The sequence below is a fragment of the Eptatretus burgeri genome, chromosome 5, assembly GCF_056783735.1.
Source record: "Eptatretus burgeri isolate ZD-2024b chromosome 5, Ebu_testis_v1, whole genome shotgun sequence".
NCBI classification, from domain to species: Eukaryota; Metazoa; Chordata; class Myxini; order Myxiniformes; family Myxinidae; genus Eptatretus; species Eptatretus burgeri.
Window position 1 is genome coordinate 103,108,990 of NC_140965.1, and position 17,500 is coordinate 103,126,489.

A 17,500-nucleotide genomic window follows, 5' to 3' on the forward strand; every position below is an offset into this window, starting at 1 on the left:
AGGCCTTTGGTTCAAATGGAATAGGCCTTTGGTTCTATTCACGGCTTGGTGAAACCGTCCTGTTCTCAGGAAGGTTCAAAAATAAACCGATTTGTTTACTCTTTTATTTATTCCACGATATCTGTTGGTATTAAAAACAAACAAAAATATATATAATAAATAAACAAAAGAAAACAATGGATTACGATATTGTTTCATACCCTAGCAAATTGTGCAGCCGCCCCTTGTATTGTAATAAATAAATAAATAAATAGAATGAATGCAAGATTTTTTTCCAGAAATTAATTTGCAGTACAAAGCGTGCATGCAAACACCCGCAGAGGGTGTAATAATAATAATAATAATAATAATAATATTAACAATAATAAAAAAAAGAGGACAGGGCAAGACGGCTGAAAATTATTGCGTAATTTGGGTGCTGATGCAGACCCGTGATTCACTGCATTGAAGTTGCTTGAGAAGCATCCCTATTTTCACAAGTATCCCCATTTCCATAGGTATCCCCACTTCTCTTCCCCCTTTGTTGGCAATGGATGAAGCAGGAAAGGACAAGGAGACAGGGCATGACAGGCATATTGCTGGAAGACAGCAGAGGTGGCCCATCACATCGCTGCTATTATTAACAATCCTATACACTTACACCTTGTCCTAGCTTGCAAAGCAACCTGAGACAAGATACAATACACTATTGTCACGGTATAAGATTGACTGCAAGAAGAATTGAACTGTAATGTTCACCAAGCTTTTCGAGATTTTCATTTATCCACAGAGCCCTGTGATCAACCATACGATCCCTTTTGTCAGGCAGTGTTGCAGTAGAAGTGGGCTGGGTGGAGGGCCTTAGTGGACAAAAAATAAATAAATAAATAAATTCTAGGAAAAGTCATTTCAAATTCACAGCTCTTCTGAACAGTTGCTCGGCTCTCTGTAATTGATGAGAGACAAGAAGGGATGTGGATGAGGAGTTCAGTTAAACAGTCTCAAAAACGTTTTGACTGTCAGCACCTTTGTGAGAGGCATTCTGAGCTCTCGGCAATCATGTCTTCGCTGCAATCAGCAGGATCTCAGCAGCACAAAGGCAACAAAAGGTTTTGTTTTTGTTTTTCCATGTTGTCCATGTTTATTGCCGTGCTTTTTTTTTTTGAATTTTTATGCTTTTTTTTTTGTTCCACAACTTGTATACAGGGATTACAACACTTTTGGCGTATCCATATATTATCTTTATCACATCAGCAAGTCGTTTGGCCAAAGCCGAAGTGTGATGATATGTAGTCACAAAATAAAATTCAAGAAAGTGATGGCAAAATGTTGAAAAACCTGCACTGAAGGCTGCTGCTGGCAGTTTGAAAGGATCTCTCCAAAGAACCTTGAAGAACCCTGTGCTTGTTGCTGTGTATTGCCCAGGCATCATCTGATTTTGTTGGGGTCCTGAGGGATGGAGGACTCTGCTGAAGGGTATGCCACCAACAGGCAGGCTGGCTTTTCCCTAGGTTGTATCCGCCTCCATCTCCAACACTCAGCAAACCAATGCTGATTGGAGGTCCTTTAAGGGTTTGACTGCTGAGGATTGACTGCTGTGGGGTTAACGATGACAGTTGCATCAGTTGGGCAGTATATTTAAATTGGCTGTTTATTGTTTGCCACTTTCCACACTTGGTCGATGTCCTGGTGGTGGCTTACAAATGTAGTCAATACTTGCTGAGACAAAATGTCGACACATCCCTGCCGCAAACACCCAGGACATGTTGAACCATTGAGTGTCGGTGTATTAACCGACACAATATGCTTCCAATTCTGCATTGTTAGATTCAGCTGATGTCATAAAAGGATGTTTGTTCAGTCCAACCTACTATTGTTTCATTACCATCCTAATATCTTAATCCTCAGCTGTGCACTGTAAACCCCACACGTCCATGCTTGTTGCACGGCCGACCATAGAAACTCCTCTTCCCATTGTCATTTCCTTCCACTCAAAGGCAATCCATTAAAGGTCCAGAAACAATTGGTTAAAACAAATCAATCATAACCTGCACCTCTTTTTCAGGACACGTCTGCAGTTCTAGACATTGTTGCTTGTCACAAGGTGTGAGAGTGTCACGTTATAGAGTACTTGGTGACCATTATTCCAGGCATAGAGTACACGGTCACGTGGGTTGTAATCCAACATAGAGATGTGCGAGTATTGGATGTGAAAGGGGATGTCGATATATTCATAGCTTGAAGTGTTTGTGTCATATGTGAAGTACACCTTGCTGCCTGTCAGGTGTGAGTTGGTCACATAGAGACGCCCACAGATCATGAACGCTTCTCCGGCGCTGCGCTTAGAGAACTCTGTGTCCCACGTACTGATAATTTGTAGCGTCTTTGGGTTCAGTTTAGCCAGAACGATGTTCCCACCCTTACCAATGGTGGAATAGGCTGCCCACAAGCCGTTCTCATCTACCATGAGGTCAATATCACTGTAGCCACCCCATAGGTACGGAAACATGTTATTGCTTCCGGCATCATCGAGTGCATTTTGAACGAGGATGGTGCGTGTCCGCAGGCCGTAACGAACCACAATGTTACTCTGGAACTTGTTGAAGTAGAGTGAATCATTGTAGACCACCTGGCCAGTGCCGGCCCAAGGGTGTGGAAGTCGAAGCAACACAAAGTCGACTCCCTTGATGAAGGCAGCCATGGAACGGTACTCACGCACGGTACGTGAGTTTAGAAAGCCGTCCATGTACCAAACCTGTTGGGAAGATACATAAAGACCATGGTGATGAGACAGGGGGGATGGCTGAAGATATGAGGTCAGAAAGTTAAAGTTATGTTCTCCATCCCTGTATAATTGAAAAATAACTCCTTTTGTAATTCTTACTGTTAGCATTTGATGTTCAGGTACTACCCATAATTAATCAAGGATTTTGCAAATTATGAAGGGTGGAAACTTAGTGCTTGCTTAAAGAAGAGAGAATGGCAAATAAATTTGATATGTTGAGGGAGCGAGGTTGTGGGAAAAGAAGTCGACAATGGTTGAAATAGGAAGATTGTGTGAGGAGGTATGTAGATAAGGTTGGAGTGGAGAGAGTTGGCTGAGGACAGGGGAAAATGAAGAAGTATAGTGTTCAAAGCAGGGTAGAAGGTTGGTACCATCTGGCCTCACTCCTTATAAAGGGCAGAGAGGAAAAAAAAATGAGGAAGTCATAAGTTGTTCTGGTTCACTAGATAAGCATATGGATGAGGGATTGCAACGGTGATTGGCATCAAAGCATTATGAGCAGATTCACGAGAGCAAACCCTGAAAGAGCTTGGCTCCTCCTTCAGGATGATGATAAACTCGAGAATGTGTGCATGAAGATGATGTCTCGGATCTACGTGGATTGGAGGCTGACACAGGATGGCCGAGATGTTCGCACACTCGCCTCTAAGCCACCAAGCATGGGTTTGAATTCCGACACAGCTACCAACTGTTATCCCGACATTTTACAGGCATAGTGATTCATCAGTGTGTGTGTGTGTGCCATCCCTCAAATGGATGTTAAACTGGGCGTCCCATCTGCCAGGATTGGTTGGTAGACGTCAAATATGGTGTCGTTCATGAAGAGTAAGCGAGTTATTGCCGACATCCTGAACAAATTACATATTTCTGCCCTAACTACTGCTGGGAAGGCAATGGCAAAGCAACTAACATCACCCTTGTCAATGAAATGCTTAAGGAGTATGGAACCTGCCTGCAGGCAGAATACCAGGATAGAATACCTGGATTGGGGGAACTGGGGAGGAGGGAGGGGGGAAGGGGGGAGGAGGAGGAGAAGGGGGAAGGACTGAGAAAAAGTCAAGCATGGATACAACAGCTCATCAATATTATATGCATCATGTTGAATCATGCAAATCACACATAGAAGTTCAGCAATGCAAAGGATCACAACATAACCAAAAAGACAATTTCGTGAGAATTGGATAGCAGATTTGGTAGTGGAGTATTCGTTTACAAATCTTTAATTTTGGATGGGAACCAAAAGGATCAATGAAAGTGGTGTTGTGTACAGACTAATGGAGCAACATAGCCATGGTTCGACAAATCTCATTTAACAGTTTTTCAAACGAATTGAAGGGCACAAGTACAATCAAAACTTCACCAAAACCCTTCTACATTGCAATATCCCACTGGGGATAAAATAATGATTAGACAAATGATCATCCACTGTGGGTTCGACATATCTTTGCCGTGCAGGCTGAATTACATCACGGCAGGCTCTCGGGATCATGGCAGTTCGGCTTTATGCTTTCATGTATCCAAAATGAAGGGATGTTTCACGATAACATTGGCTTCGTACACTGGGTCCATGTTGGCAAGAACTGGATTACAGTGCATGACGTGAGCGCCACACGTTCATCCTGACTATTGAGGTCCTCCAATGTCATTGTTAGACAACTGGATCAAGACTGATCTATAGCTACTCTCCTGATTGACACAAGGAGACTTCATCCTCCTCAAAGGTCAGGTCAAGTCAGGTATGGTAGCATGCACCAGAGCAGCGCGTCTCTGCATCCACTTTCCGCCGGTACTCAAGGGGCCTCAGTCTGGTATTCCCCAGGCAGATGCCAGGCCCATCCCCAATTCCTTGAGATGCCGATCAACCTGCTGCAACCACGAGGCACATGGTCGGCCCATTGGCCTCCTCCACTCAGGAGAATCCCTCGCTGAGAGAATCCGGAGAGCAGGATCAGCATCAGGAAAACGAGCCACATGTCCATACAGCTGCAGCTGACGCTCACGGACGATGCAGGTAACAAATCTCATTTGAGTCTCTCAGCAACCACTCGTTGGACACAAAGTCCAACCAGCGATAGCCAAGGTTTCTCTCAAGAGACCTGCTACCACAGGAATTAAGTCTCCGTCTCAGATCGTTGGTCAGAGTCCAAGTCTCGCATCCATAGAGCAACACTGGAAGCACCAAGGACCTGAAGACTCGGACTTTTGTCCTCCCGCAAAGGTACTGGCAGCGCCACACCCTATTATCCAGTGAATCCATGACTCCCCAGGCCCGACCCAGACGTCTATTGACCTCTGACTCGCAGCCAGCAGAGACATGAATATCACTGCCAAGGTAAGTGAATCTCTCCACGACCTCAACATGCTCATATATACGGTGCGGATGATTTCTGAAGAACTTTCCATCAACAAGGACACTGTCTGGAGCATCATCACTGAAAATATTGAAATGCACAAGTTTTGCGCAAAGATGGTCCCAAAGCTGTTGTCTGAGGACCAGAAATAGCAGAGTCACTGTTTGCCAAGACATTATCGAGTGCCTCGAGGACGGTCCAGACCTGCTAGGGAGAGTCATTACTGGCGATGAATCGTGGATATTCCAATACGATCACGAGACCAAACGGCAGAGTCGTCAGTGGAAAAGTCCGGCACCACCAAGACCAAAGAAAGCAAGGATGTCGAATTCGAAGGTCAACGTGATGCTCATTGCGTGTTTTGACATCAAGGGCATCGTCCACTTTGAATTTCTACCACAGCATCAAACAGTGAATCAATACATGTACAAGGAGATCCTCCGGCTCCTCATGAGATCATTCTGGGACAGGAGGAAGAATCTGTGGGAGAACAACGCCTAGGTGCTCCACCATGAGAATGTCCCTGCTCACAGTGCCCTGAGCATCCGACAGTTTCTGGCGGAGAGGAACGTGCCAACTCTGGAGCAACCCCTGTATTCGCCAGACTTGGCCCCTTATGATTTTTTTCAATTCCCCAAGCTCAAGGGGGTGATCAAGGGGACCCGATTTCCTGATGTGGAGGCCATCAAAATGGCTGTGATGACGGAGCTACGCAAGATTCCAGAAGAAGCCTTCCGGGGTTGCATCGAAGCATGGAAGAAGAGGATGGACAAGTGTGTGAGAATGGAGGGAAACTATTTTGAAGAGGACAAGCTGTGAATTCAATATATTTTTTGGAATAAAATTTCTGTGAAGTCAGTCCTGTTACTTTTTAGATGGAACTTCTCTATATCGACATGTATACATAAGTATATATATATATATATATATATATATATATATATATATATATATATATATATATATATATATATATATATATATATACATATACCGGGTCACTCCTCCCACCCCTTCCCCTCCCTCCTCACACAAAGGAATTTTCACATGGTTTTTAACCACGTTTGATAAAAATAAGTTACCAAAATAAAACTTACTTTCGATGACTTAGGAACCTCTAACTTGCCTCGTCGACTTTAACTTGTCTCGTGTTGTGTCAAAATCTACTCCATGAAGGACGAAATCATCGATACGGATGAAAGAAGTGATGGTTTTGATGTTTATCCTCGTCGCCATGCAATGGATCTGGGGTGTGTTGGGTTTCACGTTTCTGGTCGAGTGCCAAATTATTTAATATTGAATCAGACGCAAGGTCTGGCGCCAGAATTATTTAATATTTTGAATCTGAGTTCAGGGATTTAAATAAAACTTGGTACAAGTATGTATAATGATGGAATAATGTGGGCGGAGGCAAACCTGGTGTCGAAGAGTGTCCTAGTTATTTTTTTAATGAAAGAGCACATTTTCTTTCCTCTGCATTATACGAATTAACATACCTTTTTTGGGCAGTGTACATGAGACCGCTGCTGTGATTGCTGCAATGAAAACACGCATAACCTTGTTTGAGATGTACTCAAAATGTACCTTTGTTTCCTCAAAACGGTATCTTTATTTAATAATACAAGACACGTTGTTCAGTCTTCCAATGTACATCAGAAGCAGTTATGAACAATCAGAGTGATGCGGAGTGAAAAATATGGCCGAGATTTCTGGGTGGCTCAAAGTTAAGGTGTGGCCTGGCTAATGGGTGATGCTTGTGACCTGGGGGAGAGACGGGAAGGTGTGGCTTGTGGAATTGGCAGCGCTTATGACACACAGACCCAAACTCAGCGATATGTCTGGATAAATATATGCTGTATGTATACAGTACACACACACACACACACACACACACACACACACACACACACACACACACACACACACACACACACACACACACACACACACACACACACACACACACACACACACACACACACTCGTCCAAACCGTAGAAAAAGTTAAGTTTAATGTTTGCGTCAATAAATACACCAAAGTGTAAAAATCGCGAATTTGTTAAAATTTTCGGATTTCACTACAGATTTTGACACTTATTTTGTTCACTCGGTCCGATTCTCAAATCCGACATAATATTTCGATTGTATACTTTAATTAGTCCGTGACAGTAGATTGTGTTTCCAAATCGAGACATACTTGGAAAGGCCGAACGAAATGACGGCTGAAGACTCCAGCAACCACAGAGGGCTGACCAAGACGGCGGCACGCCATCTTGGTGAGGCGAAATTTGGTTTTTTTTTGTGATGAGCACCCCCTAAATTATCTTCAAAAGGGGTGTTTCAATTAACCCAAACACCCAATTTTCACTCTTGCACTCCCTTGGAGCGTTCTCCGTATGCATACAAAGTTTCAGGCTGATAGGTTTTATAGTTTTGGAGTTATGGAGGAGACACACTGACACACTGACACACTGACACACACACACACACACACACACACACACACACACACACACACACACACACACACACACACACACACACGCACACACACACACACAGCCTTTTATTAGTACAAATGAGTTCCTTTGCAAGGAACTTCAACACAGGAGGAGGCTATTAGGCCAATCGAGCCTGCACAATGGTTTCCGACAAATGGTGGTTTGATCATGCGCTATTCTTATAAAATGACGATTATCAAGAGAGGAAGCAGCACGTACTATCTTTTCAGTGTTTGGTATGACTCAGCAGGGTTCTGGTTCAAAACACGACCTCTCAGACTGAGAGCAGACGCTCAAGCATTTACCCTCCATGTCTTCCGATTCCTTTCCTGTTCTCCCGACTTTCCCTTTCTTGACTTTCTCAATACACACCACAACCACTCCCAAAACCTGCATTATGTACCATGTCCTTTAACTTATAGTAAGACATATCAATGACCCCAATACATGCAAATGAGAATTGCTTTTAGACCATTCACAAACACCTCTCTCAATATACATACCTTTGTAATCTTCTCTTGACTGGGACTAAAAATATTTTAGAATTCGCACATTTTGTGGATAAAGGAATGCTTGGCACCAGCTATTTTGCAGATCAGCCTGAAGATTCTTCATCTTTGTTTTCACAGTGAAGAATCTCGCTCGGCTTGCAAGCCACGGTCATTTATATTCACTATGCAGCATTGCAATGCAATGATCAGCATACAGTTCTGTTTTTTCTACTCAAAATAGATAAAATGGCATGATTTTAGCGAATCCAGTTTATACACTCTGCCATTATCGACATAACTAGAAAACATTCCAAAATGCAACTATACTTGCGGAAAACAACTACAAACTAGAAGTGCACCAAGCGGAGCGCATACGTCCGCCACGTAATTCCTGATCCACAAGAATATATCCGGCCCAATACATTTTCGAATGAAATATCATGTGATATATCGTTTTTGGCTCAATCTCTCAATGGTGAAGAATCACTTGAATATATTAAATAATTCTCGTATTCAGATCCGGATTCGGATTTGGATCTTCACCAAAACCGAATCAATTTGTTTCTGGTTACATGCCCAAGCTGTCCATAAAATGTCATCCGGATCCGTCCACATCTTTTTGAGATATCCTGCGCACAGACAAACAAACAGACAGACAAACGGGGTGAAAACATAACCTCCTTCACCTTCATTGGCGGAGATGACAAAAAAATGTAAAATTTATTCATTCGTGTTTCCAGATTCTCATAATAACGGTTTCTTGAAAACTTGATGACAAATCCTCAAATGATAAAAAAGTTATGTCCTGGAAAACACACCACACACACACACTCACAGTTGCAAAACCCCATCTCCCGCCCTCCCGCTGCGTGGGTGAACGGACTAATGAAATATTGCTGTGCCCAGTGTTTTTGAACGTCACGTTTTCCCTTCTTACAAAGTTACGACCAATCTGAGTCTTTCCCTAATCATGTGCTTCATTAAGTGTTTGGTGCAGTGTACCATGCGGTTATTTGTCTGTAGTGTCGCTGCTCTGACAGCTCTGATGAATTCCTGTGCCACAGGCACATATACCAATTTGTTTTGATGTCATTATGCACACAAGCCCTTCTCAAAGCACGAAATAGAAAGGGATCTCTATTGTATTGAAGAAAAACTTAGTCCTGCATTTTTCATCTCCACTCCAACACGAAGCTTAAGAAACCGAACCGGCTTCGGCACTATTACCTTTCGCGTTATAATGCTACGATTGTCAAAATCACAGGATAATAAAGAAAAATGCATGAAAATTATTTCAGTCAAACTTTATCAACTGAGAATTGTCAGATTTATTGTCGAGATTTTCACTTTTAATGGTAATATGTAGAAGGTGCACCATCGAGCGGTGAACTTCTTGGTTATTTCTGTGGAAGCAGCTGAACCTTGGCTTTGTCGGTCCCCCGTTGGCTTTAAAACGAATATTTATGTCAAATTGGTTTCACAATCAATCAAGGACCAGCAAATGGAAAGCATGGCTGCTTCTACGGAAATTGATGGCAAATTTATTATTCTGACGGTACATTTTCCTTTTCATAAAAGCACGTAAACTGAAAGATCAAGAATTATCAAATCGGGTAATTCTCATTAATAATTTTTTTTTTTAAATCAGTTTTCCTTCCCTCGAAGTACTAGTCTGCAAAGGAAAAAGAATGAGCGCAAAAGATTACCTTTTTTTCAAGGTTCAGAATAATACACATTATTTTTCAGACACTGGCCAGAAACCAGCAATGAAGAAAGTGATAGGCTGTCTGGTTCGGCTGAAAGAATCTCATGGCAATCTCATGGCTGAAAATCTCATGGCTGAAATCTCATGGCTGAATGAATCTTCGGCAATCTCATGGCTGAAATCTCATGGCTGAAATCTCATGGCTGAAAGAATCTTCGGCAATCTTTGTTCTTTCACCTTTCAAAGGTTGAAAGAACAAAAAAAAAAATCCAGTCTGCTTCATTTTCTTTTGTTAAGACTAATCACACTTGTTCTCTTGTACGCAGCACGTCGCTGTGGGTTTGCATCTTTGAGAGAGAGAGAGAGAGAGAGAGAGAGAGAGAGAGAGAGAGAGAGAGAGAGAGAGAGAGAGAGATAGAGAGAGAGAGAGAGACAGAGAGAGAGAGCCTGAGGGTGCAGCTGATGTAATACCGAGCTGTAAGTTGGGGCAGGAATTTGGAATTTGTTCAGGGTGTTGGTGGTGACGTTATACGACTCTTCGTTAAAAAGACTCCGTGAGATCATTCACATCGAGCAGACTGGTCGCGAGCTTCATGTCTATCTGATGGACGAAGCAACGCCCTACCTGAGAGTCACCAATTCGGCAGTTTACAGTCAGGCCGAGCTTCTGATCCAGGTTAGAGAGCTCAAAGGTCAGTACACTACCTCTGAATCTAAATTCATGAGTAGGATGCCATGATGTACACATGTCTCTTTTGCACCTTAACTCTGAAAGGATAGTCATATTGGAGATTGCTCTTGAAAAAGCTGAATACCTTGACACTGTCATTCTTAAAAAGGCCAAAGACCATAATCCTTCCATTGTGTACCCATTTTGCCAATCAAAACTACTGCCGAGAGCATATGGATTTCTCTTCCTCCCCAAGGACGAGAAAATTAAAGGGATTATTGACACCTTTTCTCCAACCAGGCCTGATGGTATTAGCACTGTAATCCTCAGAAAGGTTGCACCGGCCCAATCCTCTCTTCTTTCCTTTCAGATGGTCCAGGTCTTTCTGAAATCGTGGCTTACCTTCATCTTGAATGTCAATATCACCCCTTTTTGAAAAAGACCGCTTCCATGTCTGATCTACTCAACTACAGACTGTCCATTCCTCTTCCCACCATGAGCATAGTGAAGAAATGTATCATTGCTGCAAACCTCAGGCATCATCTCTTTTCCACCTCTCATAGCTTAATCAGTTTGACTCCTTCCCCAGATATTCGACAGTATACCATGGACGGACATGTTGCTTCGTCAACCTCAACAATCTATGCATGCTCTAAATATTGAAAAAAACAAAAGTCTGAATTCTCACTCTGTTCCTCTCCCTCCATAATGATAAGCTGTTGAACATCCCAGTTTATTTTTTCTGGCCAACCCTTGGGAAAGGTGTAATCCTTGGAGCTCATAGGCCTCACCACCTGTCATAACCTGTCTTGGGTGGTTACCCACCCTTCTTTCTTCAATGCATGCATGCTATAAGAAACACACACTTGGTTACCATCCCCAAGTGTTAGCTGAATGCTCACCTCCATTGTTTAATCCCGATATTCTCTCGTCTGTTGATCTATTATATGATCTATTATTATGCCAGGCATTATAATCAAACAATGCTTGGAAAAAATTGTTACTGACACTAAAAGAGAAATCTCATAAATGGTGGGGGGTTAATAATAATCCTTCATGTTTCTCTAATCACCCAATACATTATTATAATCGTCCAATGTGATACGTTCTCTCTCCCTCTCCCTCTCCCTCTCCCTCTCCCTCTCCCTCTCCCTCTCCCTCTCCCTCTCCCGGGAATGTATGAGTTGCTGAACTATTTTCTTGGCCAATGAATACACTTGGGTCCATTTATCCATTGCCTTCCGAGCGTTGAGCTACAGCAGTAATTTAGATTTTCATTTCACACATTGATCTAACAACTATGGTGGAGCTTGCACACGAGTTGGATGCAGGACAAAGACACGAGTAGACATCAGTGTACGTTAATGTGAATCACAAGGGAATTATGAGACTAATGGACAAATACCAGCCATGCTAACCACTAACCTGGTGTTGGCTTTGTGGTTATGGTGGCTGGCTTGGGATCTTAGGGTCCTGAGTTTGAGCCCTGTTTTCCAATGAATTAACACCAGGTGGGGTTGACTCAGCCTGTCATCCTGAGGTTGGTGAAATGAGTACCAGTATACTGCCATAATGGTTGTATTGGTGATGTTTCATGCCTGTGCACAACTGCAGTGTGGCAATATTCATCCTGATGAAGCAGCACTAAAATGGAAGGAAGGAAACACATATTTACCTCTGCCACCGAATGTGGATGGAGGTTATGTTTTCACTCCTGTTTGTCTGTCTGTTTGTTTGTCTGTAAGCAGGATATCTCAAAAAGTTAAGGATGGATTCAGACGAAATTTGGTGGGCAGGTTGGTTGTGTGACAAGGATGAATTGATTCGATTTTGGTGAAGATCTGGATCCGGATCCAGATACTGGACTTTCCAAGTAATTCTCTACAATTGAGAGATGCAGCCAAAAAGGATGGATAGCACATCTCAATACAATGGGGATGGGTTATTATAAAACATGGTGGATGAGTTGTGTAGGTGACAAGAACAATCCGATTCGATTTTGGTTAAGGTCCGGATGCAGATCCGGCCTATCAGTGGGATACAAATCGTAAGCTGTTCAGCCTGGCAGAGGTATGTGCATGCTACTGAGTGCCATTCTAGTAGTGTATGGGATTTGCACCTGGCATGAGCTTGCAGTCCAGATGATAACTCTTATACAGGCCAACCCACAATGACATTTGTAAACAACTGTGTACTTTGTCTGTCATCCGATGCTCCTTTCAATCTTTAAAGAGTGCTGCTCTTTGCTCCATCATACTTTCCTCCATACCCCACCCTTGCTTTCTTTTACTCTAATGACCCCATCCCCCCTCCTTTTTCTCCCTTCCTTTCTTGCCACAACTGCATTCTGTGATTTGTCCATGAACTTATTTTATATGCTTATTTCCACTTTGTTGACCAGAAGATTAATAAACATGAATCCCTCTTTAAGTTTGTAGATCTGCTACCCCCTCTGTTATTTAATCTTCCATAAACCTACACTTTTGCATAAAAAAGTATAGCCAGGATTTTATTGATGATAATTGGCTGGTTCAAATTGACCTGGGCAATTGTTCATATTGACCTCTCACATCGCAAGCAGGTCAGTGGTCTCTGTGTTTTCTACCTTTTATTTTCCAAAATTGCTCCCTCTGCACTCTGTCCTAACCCTCCCCAGCAACCTTTTTTCAAGGTTCACACGTTCATAAGATGGACACGTTCTTCCAGTAACCCCTTCCTAGTTAAAATCCCACAATCCAGGCTGTCTGTACACCTATTACCCTTTATTCCCTGCTTCTCACATCTATGGAACTGGCTTCCAAGGGGCATTCTTTCCAACTCTTCCCTTCAGGAATTCAAGCAAGCAGTGCACCGCCATCTCTTGTCGTGCCCAATTCTGACCCATGATCTTCATTACCCCCATTAACCTTTCCTAATGCAACCATTTTACTTTCTAGTTTCAGTGCTTCCTCCTCCCCCCCTTTAATCTTACCGTGCTCGATCAATGTTTGTCCAACTGTCAGTTATACCTTGCTCTTCCATGAGCCTCGCTCCTGTAAAACAACCAAAAAACCTTTACACGAGCCTCACTCCATACTGCAAAAGCTCTTTGTCTGTGAATTTAAAAACGCTTGATGTTTATTTACGGTGACCAGAAAGTTAATAACAATTCGTTGTTGCGCCCTCTTTTTCATCTCACCCGTCATTATCCTGATTTTCAGCTTGTGTATTAAAAGCAGGAAGCACGTGATGATGGCCTCTCATTTCCAACACCATAAAGCCAAATTCCATCAAAAAATGATGAATCTATGTGGCATTACTGTGCCTTTTATCAACAGAGTGGTAAATCCAATTTGAAACCATCCTCGTACACGGGCACCATGATGCGCGAGTATCTCACCTGCAGATTGAACAATGAGAATATCAGACATGTCACAAGAACGATGAACTAAAATGCCTGAATGGTGAGTTTTAAATCCAGTTTATGAAGCACAAGGGAAGTAGGCCAAGCGGAGATTTTAATTACAAATTATTTCAAACATAGTTGCATTGTCTTTTTGTTAACTTGATAGAGCCCCAAAAAAAATCACCGAACAAAATGGATGGGACAATAAAAGCCGTGTCGGTGATGCCACCAAACGTGGCATTTTCATGATGATGTGGTGTTAATTACGTCCTTTCAGAATACCTGGCTTCCTGTTTGTACGCCGTAGCATGAACGTACATGCACAGCCGAAATGAAAGGGAAATTGAGTTTCCTGCTTTGCGAGTGTGGCTTCGTGTGATTGCTACATCATATTCTGCCTGACAGCGCCCGAGGGTCCAGTGTCGGCATACAGAATGAAGTCGGCTGCAACTTTTATTTTTCGAGAACATGACTGAATGGCGAGGCGTGATCATGTCAGATCCAGTCATCATCGAGAATTTGTTTTGTGTTAATCATCTTTTGTGTTTATCATGTCGATGGTGGACAGTCGGTGTTTTTCGTTCAGGCAATTCAGATGTTAAAGCTTCTGCAGACAATTTTGCTCTTTACCTAATAAGCTGTAAAAAGGAAAATAAGGAAGCAGAAACAAGGAATTCATGAAATGAATTTTGGAAAATTTAAACGTAATTACAGAACAATTTGATGTCGTATTGGACAGACTGAAAAACCGAGCCACTTAAAATGTCTCCGATTCTCAAAAATAAAGGCCTCAACGAACAGGCTCTACCAGTTGGCAAGAAAAGCGCTGCGGAATGGCGAGATGATATCAGCTTGTTGTATTCGCCAAGCTGCCAGCACACTTAGCTGTGAAACTACTACCGACTTCCTTTCTCACAACCCCATTACCATTTCGGAGAGGCATTCGGAGGGAAATGTCAAGTTGGTCCGAGGATCCAGTGCTCACCTGCTGCATTGCCAATGACAAAGCACCTGTTCTTGACAGAATATGGTAGCTTTTTTAATCAAGCAAAATATCAGATGTAGATTTTCCAAGGGTGAAGTGTAAACTGTGCACAAGAAAAAAAACAAGCAGTCATAGACTGGTACTTACGAAATCGTCAACTTGACCTCTGACCTTGTCTAATAAAAGCTTTCTCTTGAGAAGGTAGCGACACAAACCAGAAGTTTCTACGATGATTCTGTACCAAACCATCAAAAATCGAATATTTGACCTCACCGTGACCTTGACCTTTGACCGATTTTGACCAAAATCTAATCAGCGCAAGCCATCACCCTCCTGAATCACGTGGTGTAATTTGACATTGGTAGCTTCTTCCGTTCTCGAGTTATAACATTTTTTTGGATGTTTCGCCTCACTGTGTCCTTGACTTTTGACCGATTTTGACTAAAATCTAAGGAGCAATAGGCATCACCCTCCTGAATCACGTGGTCTAATTTGACATTGGTAGCTTCTTCCATTCTTGAGTTATAATTTTTTTTTGATGTTTGACCTCACTGTGACCTTGACCTTTGACCGATTTTGACCAAAATCTAATCAGCGCTAGCCATCACCCTCATGAATCACGTGGTGTAATTTGACATTGGTAGCTTCTTCCGTTCTCGAGTTATCGTACCTTCAAACAAACACACAAACACACAAACAGAGGACGGAAGTCATCAATATACTTACGAAATCTAAAAATCGTCAGTTTGTTCAATCGCATTCTTCCTTCCATGGCTTCAAGATGGCTGTTCATCACCACCAGCCTGGGTCATCCCCCATTCATACACATAACCTTCATTACCATAATTAACCCTACACAGGCCCATCTATTCTCTTCCTTTCCAGATTATTGTTTCCTCCCCTCTCTCCCTTTCAGTTTGTTGTTCCATGTATGTTTCATCCCAAGTTTTTCCTTCCTCTCCTTACTGTGTTAAACTTGTGTCCAGCTTGTTCACACCTCCTGCATCCTCACCCCCACCGCTTGATCTCATTCTTCCCCATGCCCATTCTGTCCCTCTACCCTGCTGTTGGTGGTTTTCCCTCCTTTCCATCATGTTCTTTTTCTGTTATGTCCTGGTCGATTCCGTGTCCAGCTCTTCCATGAGCCTCGACTCTGCATACAATAAAAAAGAAAAACCTTTGCGTCTCAGCGAAAATCCATTAAACATGATCACGTCCCAAAATAAGCGCAAGCAAATCACTTCTCAATCATGAGCACGGTTATGCTTGAATTGCTTTTATGGTGCATTCTTGTAAAGCTTTGAATTTTCATGCATAAATAGTGAATCATGCGTAGTAAATCAAAACGGCTCTCTGGTCTCAAGCATAATGCGACGAACAACTTTTCAGACCGTAACTGACGCGGCAGTTTAAACCGAATCAGGAGTATTTTGGCTGCACTTATTCGGTACACAAAACGGAAAACACCTACATCTGGTGAATTACGAAACGCCACTTCATAATGGAAACTCGAGCTTCACAAATCACAAATCCCCACACTTCCCACCTAAAGCAAAGTTGGAAAATTGTAAAAAGGTTCCACCAGGAATGACTGAAGATCAAATTTTGAGTTAATTTTTTTCCTATTGACCCCTATGACCTCAAGTCCCCACCCCTTGGGACATGTACCAGGGGTAAAATCCAAAAATTCGTAAACACATTCCATGTAACCCCCCAACATTGGTTGCATATACAGTTTCATTATAAAATGTTATAAAATGTGTCCATAATTACATTTTTGATGCCATATGGTGATCACCTTCGTGCCATATGGTGATCAGAATGACCAAGTTTGGTGAATTTCTGCACAACTGTTTAGGAGGAAATGGCGTGATGGACGGACGGACAGACGGACGGACAGACAGACAGACAGACATGCGGAGCCAATTATAATACCCCCCCCCCCGTTTTTATTTTTTACAAAAAGCATGGTGATAATATTTCCAGAAGCCCCCTCATTATTCTCTGAGGTCAGTCTGAAACTTTGCCTCCTTGCAGTAACATTAACTGAAAATATTGTTAGGATTTAAAAAGTTTGAAAATATTTACTATCTTCTGTATTTTCATTCTTATCACAGTTGGAAGTCAATGAATAATGCATCAACATAATACTCCAGTTAAAGTTTCGACAAAAAAACAAGTTTCGTATCACATCTACTTTGCATGCGGTGGGTGGTCTAGTCAACCCAAAAACTGTCCCGAGTTCAACATGCCGGTGTGAGCAAAACTTCCACCTCACTTTTCAGGAATTCTAACCTTTTAGAAGTCTAGGTCACATCCAGCATGATGCTTTGACTCCCACCCAGCATGTCACATTACCCATCACCCCAATGGAGCAAAACCGTCCACCTCACCAGGCTGTATAGTGTGGCAACTTAGCTAAATATAGCATAACAATTGTGCATTTTATGAGGAAAGCACCAAATTTGGCACACTAGTAGCCTATCATAGTATGAACAGATTTCGATATTGGGCCATCTCAAATTCAGCCGCTGATAGCTGTGGCAGCCATTTTCCACTGCTATCAAAAAATTTGAGATGGCCCAATATCCAAATCTGTTCATAATATGATAGGTTACTAGTTTGCCAAATTTGGTGCTTTCCTCACAA

General features: G+C 42.4%; 1 protein-coding gene across 3 annotated transcripts in view; it reads right to left on the reverse strand.

Moving 5' to 3' along the window:
* The window catches only part of LOC147027093 (noelin-like), a 236,346-nt gene that overhangs the window by 400 nt on the left and 218,446 nt on the right, over window positions 1-17,500 (reverse strand). For all 3 annotated transcript variants that reach the window (XM_085883261.1, XM_085883259.1, XM_085883258.1), the window contains one exon: window positions 1-2,734. This exon is cut by the window's left edge and continues 400 nt beyond it. In XM_085883261.1, the coding sequence (XP_085739387.1) occupies window positions 2,060-2,734 (675 nt within the window). In that variant the 3' untranslated portion in view covers window positions 1-2,059. The remainder of the gene's footprint in view (window positions 2,735-17,500) is intronic.